Source organism: Acinonyx jubatus, chromosome F2, assembly GCF_027475565.1.
Source record: "Acinonyx jubatus isolate Ajub_Pintada_27869175 chromosome F2, VMU_Ajub_asm_v1.0, whole genome shotgun sequence".
In the NCBI taxonomy this organism is placed as follows: Eukaryota; Metazoa; Chordata; class Mammalia; order Carnivora; family Felidae; genus Acinonyx; species Acinonyx jubatus.
In genome coordinates, this window is record NC_069394.1 from 41,602,205 (window position 1) to 41,611,037 (window position 8,833).

The following is an 8,833-nucleotide window of genomic DNA, read 5'->3' on the forward strand; positions in this document are numbered from 1 at the left end:
TTTATTTATTTTTGAGACAGAGAGAGAGCATGAACAGGGGAGGGTCAGAGAAAGAGGGAGACACAGAATCTGAAACAGGCTCCAGGCTCTGAGCTGTCAGCACAGAGTCCGACGCGGGGCTCGAACCCACGGACCGCGAGATCATGACCTGAGCCCTTCGAAGTCGGATGCTTAACCAAATGAGCCACCCAGGCGCCCCAAAATGATTATATTTTTAAAGGATAAAATGCTAAGTGAAAGAATCCAGACACAAAAGCACACATGTTGTATGATTCCACTTACATGAAATTCTACAACATGCAAAACTAATTAATCAATATTGATAAGTATCCGAAGAGTGGTTGTCTTAGGGGGTACAGGGAAAATCTACTGGAAGGGATACAAAGAAACTTTCTGGGATAACGGAAATGTTCTGTATCTTGTTAATTGGACTAAGATGTCAAAACTCATTTAATAAAACACCTAAGATTCTGGGCATTTTTTAATATGTTAACTATACAGCTATACCTCAGTGCAGTTCCAGACCACTACAATAAAGTGAATACTGTCATAAAGTGAATCAAATTAATTTTTTTGGTTTCCCAGTATATATAAAAGTTATGTTTACACTATACTGTAGCCTATTAAGTGTGCGATAACATTACATCTATAAAAACAACATACCTATCTTAATTAACGCTAAAATAAGCTAACCATCGCCTGAGCTGTCAATGAGTCACAATCACTGATCACAGATCACCACAAGAAATACAATGATAATACACTGCAAGAATTAACAAAATGTGACACAGAGACATAAAGTTAGCAAACGGTGTTGGAAAAATGGAGCCAATAGACTTGCTTGCCATTAACCTTCAACTCATTAAAAAAACAAAAAAACAGGGGCGCCTGGGTGGCTCAGTCGGTTAAGCCTCCGACTTCGGCTCAGGTCACGATCTCGCAGTTCGTGGGTTTGAGCCCCGCATCGGGCTCTGTGCTGACAGCTCAGAGCCTGGACCCTGCTTTAGATTCTGTGTCTCCCTCTCTCTCTGCTCCTCTCACGCTCTGTCTCTTAAAAATAAATAAACATTTAAAAACAAAAAAAAACAAAAAAACAAAACAGAAAAAAAAGATAATCTGCAAAGTACAACATGAAGCACAATTAAAGGCGGTATGCCTGCACCTTAATTTTTAACAGTTAAATCACTTATTTTTGCAAAGAGAAAAACAATTTTGTTAGCTTTTTACCTACTCGATTCTATTCAGTTCCATGTTCCAACAACTACACAGTAGTCCCCCTCCCCACTGTCTGTGGGGGATATATTCCAAGATCCTTAGCAGATGCCTCAAACTGAATTCTAGTAGTGAACCCTAGATATGCTATGTTTTTTCCTATACATACACACCTAGGATAAAGTTCAATTTATTAATTAGACACAGTAAGAGATTAACAATAATAGCTAATAATAAAATACAACTATAACAATATGCTGTAATAAAAGTTATGTGAACATGGTCTCTCTCTTAAAATATCTTATTGTACTTACTCACTTTACTTCTTGTGATGATAGGAGATGATAAAATTCCCATGTGATGAGATGAAGTGAGAAGAATGACAAGGCATTGTGAGTGTGACATAGCATTACACTGCTAACAGTACATACTTCGACAATGCGTCAGAAAGCAGATCATCTGCTTCCAAACTCTGATTGACCAGATAACTGAATCCATGGAAACTGAAACTACTGGATAAGGTGGGGGACTACTGTAACCACAATTTTATTTCTAGATGAGTCTTGGCAAGGTTTAACTACATGTATTTGAGCTTTTGTAGAACCACACTCTATCTTACTTTATCCAACTGAAAGGATTTACTAGGAAATACCTTAATGCATTCATATATTTTAACAAACTATGTGCTGACAGCCATGCCCCTGATTTAGTCATTGCCCTGAGGATTCATCTTAATCAGCCTTTGTTACTCAAAGTATTTCTCAATTTTCTCGATTTTACTAGCTGAAATAGACAGTTCTAACTCAACACTACAAGTCCCAGAAATTTTGGATTCTCTATTTTTCTCTTCATTCCCGCTTGCAAATAGGCCAAATGTTTTAAATTCATCTTTCTTGTAATCAAATGCAGCTGATAACCAAGGCACTCTAGTAACATTCTGTTTTATAATCTTGTTACCTAAAATAATAAAAAAATTTAGTATTAAAATTGTAACTATTCACAGGAAACGGATACAAATGTTTTGTCACTGCATAACATGGATTATTATTTTTCCAGCTTCCAAAAAATTTTCTTGCTGCTAGCCCTTAAACTAGCTCTATAGATGACCCACTGCCTTTACCTTATTTGAGAAAAATATATATAAATGTGCCTTCGACTCTTTATGGGCAAGAAGCAATTTGAGAAGGCATTTCAGTCCCTAAGGATGGCATGTTCTCCAAAGCCATCTTCATATATGGTTCAGCAGGATAACAGAAAAGGAAGGACCTCTAGGGGTGGACTCAAGGACCACACAGAATAATGAAGCTACTCCCAAGGTAAACAACTGGGGCCTAATCAGGAAACATCCCTACACCAGAGTAAGACCTCATATTTATCTTGTAGGATTTCAAAACTGCTATGAACCAGTGGCTGATGTACGTCTCTCTTCCTCTGAGGAAAGAAAAGTTAACATAGCATAGCAGCTCTACAATTACTTTGCCAAGAAAGGTCTGCTTGCAAGGTAAACTCTGCTGGAATCTGGGAACTTGGATTTCAGGAGGGTTATCACCATTCTCTCATGTTAGTTTACTGTACCTGACCTGTTTGTACAAACAATGTGGTTCATGCTCATTGCTTTCCTTCTGGGAATCTAGTTTGGGTATGTGGTAGGAAAAGGTATGGCGACCAGCTAACAGTAAAAACTCTGTGCAGGGGACCCTGGGTGGCTCAGTCGGTTAAGTGTCCAACTTCAGCCCAGGTCACAATCGCACAGTCCGTGAGTTCAAGCCCTGCATCAGGCTCTGCTCTGACAGTGAAGAGCCTGCTTGGGATTCTCTCTCTCACTCTCTCTATGCCCTTCCCCTACTCGCACTCTATCTCAAAATAAATTAAAACACACACACACACACACACACACACACACACACATTCTGTGCAGAGCCATTAACGAGCTTCCCTGGTAGACAAAAGTTTACAAATGTCACAATTTGATGCTTGAAGGAGTTAAGCACATCTTGTGTAACTCCATTAGGAAAGGAATCAGGGAAGCTTATGCCTGGATGTTACAGATTTTGGCCCACAGACCTTTCCCTTTGCTGATTTTGTTTTGTACTGTTCACTGTAATAAATCACAGCTGTAAATATTCTGAGGCTGTTAAGTCCTTCTAGCTCATCACCAAACGGGGGTGGTCTTGGAGACCCCTGACACAGAGCACATAATTTATCTTTTTAATTCATGGGTCTCTGGACTAGAATGAATCATAGCTGGCCCTGAACAAGACCTTGGGCCTCAAGACTGATGCCATGACCGGGTAAGACTGAGAGTCTTCCTGGGTCAGAGAGGTAGTGAGAGTATTTTGTCTGACGGAGAAAAGCAAATATTTATGACTAAAAGGACAGAATGTGGTAGACTGTTACTATTATTCCCACTTATTTTGTCCTTTCTTATAAAAAGATTATTCATCTCTGCCCACTACCATGTGACTTGCAATGCATCCCTGTAGTCAGAGTATACTTCTCCATCTCATTGTCTGGATTAATTATGTGACTTATGTGACTTACTTGGGTCAATAGAATGTGACTACAAGTAACGGTGTGCCAGTTCAACAGAAACTTTAAGAGACACCGAATGATTCTGCCTGTTCTCCTGTTCTTTTCTTCTGCCATAAGAAAACCATATCCCAAATAGGGGCTGCTCCTTCAAGATACATGAAGCTAAACCAGCCAACCTGCAGCCACAACACGTAACATTAGTCAGAAATAAGTGTCTTTTGTAAGCCAGTGAGATTTAGGGTTTGTTCTACAACAAAACCTATGAAAGTTGACTGCCAACACCATACAATTAATCTCAAAATAGGCATAAACATTTAAAACATTAATATAAAATATACTACCTAATGTATAAAAAAACATTTTTATAGTGGCATGAAAAATTTATCTAACTTACGTTTTGGAGCTCTTTCAGGCATTAGAGTATCGTGAATTTTCTCTTCTTTGGCAGATTCCTTATTTTCTGAAGACTTCAGCTTTCTTCTCTGGCGCAGTTCTACAGTTGGTCCTTAAAATATTTAAGAAGTTATTGCAACATGTGTATCAAGCTGTTCTAATCTGTAATCCAAACGAATTCACTTTTTTTATAATAGGGCAATGAGTCACATAGAGATCTTTTAGTAGCAAAGATAACTTTTTTCCACAATTATTTTAGCACTTCTTGAAAAACAATCTTTCATACAAAAAAAAAATTTAGGTTCTGTCTGCCATCTGTGCTTTCAGAGTCCTAGTGATAAATCAACAAGCTCTTCTCCTGAGATAATGTTATTTTCAAAATATCCCAAAATAAGTAAACTCCTTTCTAGAATGACTGGGGAACAAGGTGTTATTTAATACATTAGCATAATATTCTAGTTACCTGAGAGTATCACATTCATCATTCAAGGATTAACCATTTTTTTAAATTTGAATATAATAAAATACATTGATCATAAAATTATACTTCATTTTTAAAATAATCCTGCAAGCTCTGCAGAATTTCACAGTGCTATGGTATTGCCATTGTAATAGATTGTTTTATAGATTTAGGTGTTAGAAATAGGCTGAACCTATAAATATCCCTATATGTGGGAAGTTGTCAGAAAATTTCCCAATATTAGACTACCCTTTCTATGTCTGATAAAAAATGTAAAGCAAAAAGTACCTCCAAACTAGTAAACTAAATTCCGAATGAAACAAGAATTTACTATATTCAACCTAACTACGTTTCCTTCCTAGAATTATCTTATAGAGTCGACTATGACTGTCATGTAGGTGCAGACTGTCCTCCCAACCTTATAAGATGGTTCAAGAATTTATTTCCTTCTTAACGGAGCAGAGGAGAGTTTTCTTTTCTCTTAGGAACGACTTTAGGCTATGAAATGTGAGCCTAAAAAGACAAGTCACAAAAGGAAAATGAATCAGCTACTGTTGATCAGATGAAGGGTTCTACCTTTACAGTGGAGGGGCACCAGGTTGGCTCAGTCGGAGGAGCACGTGACTCCTGATCTTGGGGTCATGGGTTTGAACACCATGTGGGGTGCAGATATTACTTAAATAAATAAAACTTTTAAAAATTCCTTTAAAAAAATCCTCTAGCTTTACTGTGGAAAATGAAAAAACAAATACACATTTTCTTAATTTATTTTTTTCTAAATGTCTATACCCAAATGGTGCTTGAACTCATGCCCCTGAGAAACAAAGCTGCATGCTCCTCCAACTAAGTCAGCCAGGTGCCCCTACTGGTTTCTGCTCTGATCATGATGTTCATGGTTCATGCTGACAGCACGGAGCCTGCTTGGGATTCTCCCTCTCTCCCTCTCTCTCAAAATAAATTAAATAAACTAAAAAAAAAATTTGTTTTCCCCTGCTCTGTGATAAAAGTTAAAAGCATCCAACAAGGGGCACCTGGGTGGCTCAGTCAGTTAAGCATAAAACTTTTTTCTTTTTAAGTTTTTAAAACGTTTGTTCACTTTTGAGAGACAGAGACACAGCGTGAGCAGGGGAGGGGCAGAGACAGAGGGAGACACAGAATCCGAAGCAGGCTCCAGGCTCTGAGCTGTCAGCACAGAGCCCGACGTGGGCTCAAACCCACAAACCGTGAGATCATGACCTGAGCCGAAGTCAGGCGCTTAACTGAGTGAGCCACCCAGGTGCCCCAAGCATAGAACTCTTGATCTCAGCTCAGGCCATGATCTCATGAACCATGAGCTCTGCAGTCATGGCACAGAGCCTGCTTAAGATTCTTTCTTTCTCTCTCTCTCTCTGCCCTTACATGCACTCTCTCTCAAAATAAACAAATACATATTTTTTTAAAGTCAAACTAAATGAAAATGATAACATAATGGGGCACTTAAGTTGGTTAAGTACCCAACTCAAGCTCAGATTACAATCTCACAGTTAGGGAGTTCGAGCCCTGCATCCAGCGTTGTGCTGACAGTGCAATGCAGAGCCTGCCTGGGGTTCTCTATCGCTCCCTGTCTCTCGGCCCCTCCCCCATGGTTTGTTTACACACTCTCTCTCTCAAAATAAATAAATAAACTTAAAAAATAAAACGAAAATGACAACATAGCCACAAAAATAACCCAGTATTTCAGTCTCTGGTCCAGCGACCTTCACATGAGATAGTGAGCAGAGCTACAAATAGGCCAGCAAATGTCCATCCAAACTATTCCACATGAAGTGTTAATACTGCTGTATTCAAAGTTGTCACTTGTTTGTTCTAACATTTCTTTCAGGAAGCCTTAAGTATGAACAACCTGAGGCTCTACTGCATCAAGAAAGACATTTTTCATAAGATGAGATTCTCAAAATTATGTACGTGGAGTAACAGTGGGACAATGAAAAGGATCCAAGTGAATGTGAATGATAACAAAAAAGGGATCTAGGGAAGATATGGATACAAGTAAAATACACCATGTAGACTAATTTTAAGATAATATGTATTTTGAAAAAATTTAGAGGGCCAAATAAACGTAAGGCACACAAAATAATGCCTAGCACACAGACATGTTTGCTATAAATATTATCATTACTAGCATTATTTTAATAAATAATATAATTATTCATTGCTGACTATTATATCCCAGCACCTAACATAGTAGGCACCAAATGTTCACAGAATTGAAAAATTTGTTGAATGAAACTATATTTTAAGAAAACTTCAATCCATTAATTGTTCCATTTAACATGTATTTGCTTATCTGTAATTCTACAATGAAAAATCATTTTTCCTTTTTTATCCCATGAGTAAATTTTACAGAATAGTGTGGTATTGATTTAATTAAGTGTAACCATAATATCCTAAAGCAATTTCTCATTTTGCATGATGCAAAATATTAAAGACTTTTAGTATTGCAGTACTTTTTTCCTGCTTTAGATTAAGCATGAAAGGGCTCATGGAAACATACAAGCTAGCTTATCAACCTACTCCACAGATTTGCAAGTAGTCAGAAAAGGAAAAAAAAAATCAAGAAATGTTTTAAACTACTGCAACCAAAAATAAAACCAAGGTAACAAATGGAATTACTTATCCCTTATCAACTACAAACAGCACTGGTTTTGAAGTTGTATATTAGGAAGAGTGTCTTAAATTTAGATCAGCTTTAACACTCTGAGAACTCAAAAAAGAGGAGGCAGATAATGAAGTCAGTGTGAGCATAGACAGAGACAAGGCAGAAAGCCAAAGAGCAATAAACAATGTTTTAAATATCACTTTCCACCGAATTCTTGAAATTCCCTCCTTGCACTCTTGGTTCAATAAAGGTTTAAATCTAAATGAGATCACATTCACAACCGCACTCAAGGAAGTAAAAAGTCATGTTTCCCACCAGGATGCAAAATCTAACTGCTCAGTCAAGCGACACCATCAAATAGACCTGTTCCTGACACTAGCACGGGTATTATGAAGTTGTTATACCATGAATGCTTCCTGTGATATCTATCACTAGCTGATCAATTCCTCCAACTCCCCAATTGTCTCTCATACTTATCATTTTAAATATTACTGAAGGGCTTAATTTTCTTAACATTGGCCCTGTGGGGGCATGGAAAACTTTCTCTGGCCCACCCACTTTCACCCTCAAAGCACTCGTGGCTTCCTAATCCTTACACCCTTATACTTACACCCTAATATTTACACCCTTCAGCCTTTGCCACCTCCCCCTAACCTGTAAGTGACCAGGCCTTCTTCAGTTTCCCCTCCCCAACCCCCGCCTCTTTCTACACTCTAGGCGTGCGGCTCCTCTCGCCCTGTGACTTCGTATTTATCAGCGTCCACAGACCTCTGAAGAGGGCACTCAGAATGAGGGGCATTTGGTTAAACACTCTCACTTTCAAATATGCACTCAGTGCCCAAGCCTCCATCTTCTAAACCAAACTATGCTCCCCACCCCATTAATTATCTGCTAGTGGCCTCCCCTCTCAAGCACTCCTCCCACCCGCAGCTTTTTCTCTACCAGCCCGATTCCCAACTTTAAGCTCCACCTATGCTTCCCACTGAGGCGGACAAAACTTCAGGCCACTCACTCCGCTCCTAAATGTCTCCGCGCCGCCGCCGCCCCGCTTCTTTCCGCCCCCCACCCCGCGCGGCCGCGGCCGCTGACCGCCCGCAGCCCAGGCCTCTGGGCCCCTCGCGCCCCCGCCCCTCTTTCCCGCGACCACGAGCTACAGTTGGCGCGCTGGACCCCGGGGCCGTCACCTTCTTCCTCCGCCATCGTCTCCGCGGAGGTCCCGGCGCCCCTCAGGCTCCCGCGCGGCCCGGAGTCGCCGGTCCTCAGCGTCGCCGAGCCCCTCGGCAGCCCCAGGACAGCTCCCGGCCGCCGCGCCCCCACTTCCTGACCCGCCCCCCTCCGGTGTCGCCGCCAACCGCGTCCCCCCGGGTGGCCCGGGAACCAGAGAGCCGGGAGCGAAGGGCAGCCGGAGCGTTTTGCGGGCGTGCCTGGGCCTGCGCGGGCAGGAAGGGGAGTCGCCGCGGATGGCACCGCCTACAGCCCTCGCTCCGGGCCCGCTCCAGCCGTTTGCCGAAGCCCCTCCCTTCGCCCGCCCCTTCCGAAAGGTGGGAGCGCAGGGGCCTGGCCGAGGCTTTTGTCTTCCGACTCAGTTGGAGAGTAGC

At 41.0% G+C, this 8,833-nt stretch overlaps 1 protein-coding gene across 1 annotated transcript in view; it reads right to left on the minus strand.

Annotated features, from left to right (window-relative positions):
* Positions 1 to 8,577, minus strand: part of DPY19L4 (dpy-19 like 4) — a 66,783-nt gene extending 58,206 nt beyond the window's left edge. The window contains exons 1-2 of the mRNA XM_027064210.2: positions 8,420 to 8,577; positions 4,139 to 4,249 (exon numbers count right to left, since the gene is read on the minus strand). Coding sequence (XP_026920011.2) covers positions 4,139 to 4,249; positions 8,420 to 8,435 — 127 coding nt within the window. The 5' untranslated portion in view covers positions 8,436 to 8,577. The remainder of the gene's footprint in view (positions 1 to 4,138; positions 4,250 to 8,419) is intronic.
* Positions 8,578 to 8,833: the final 256 nt, after the last annotated feature.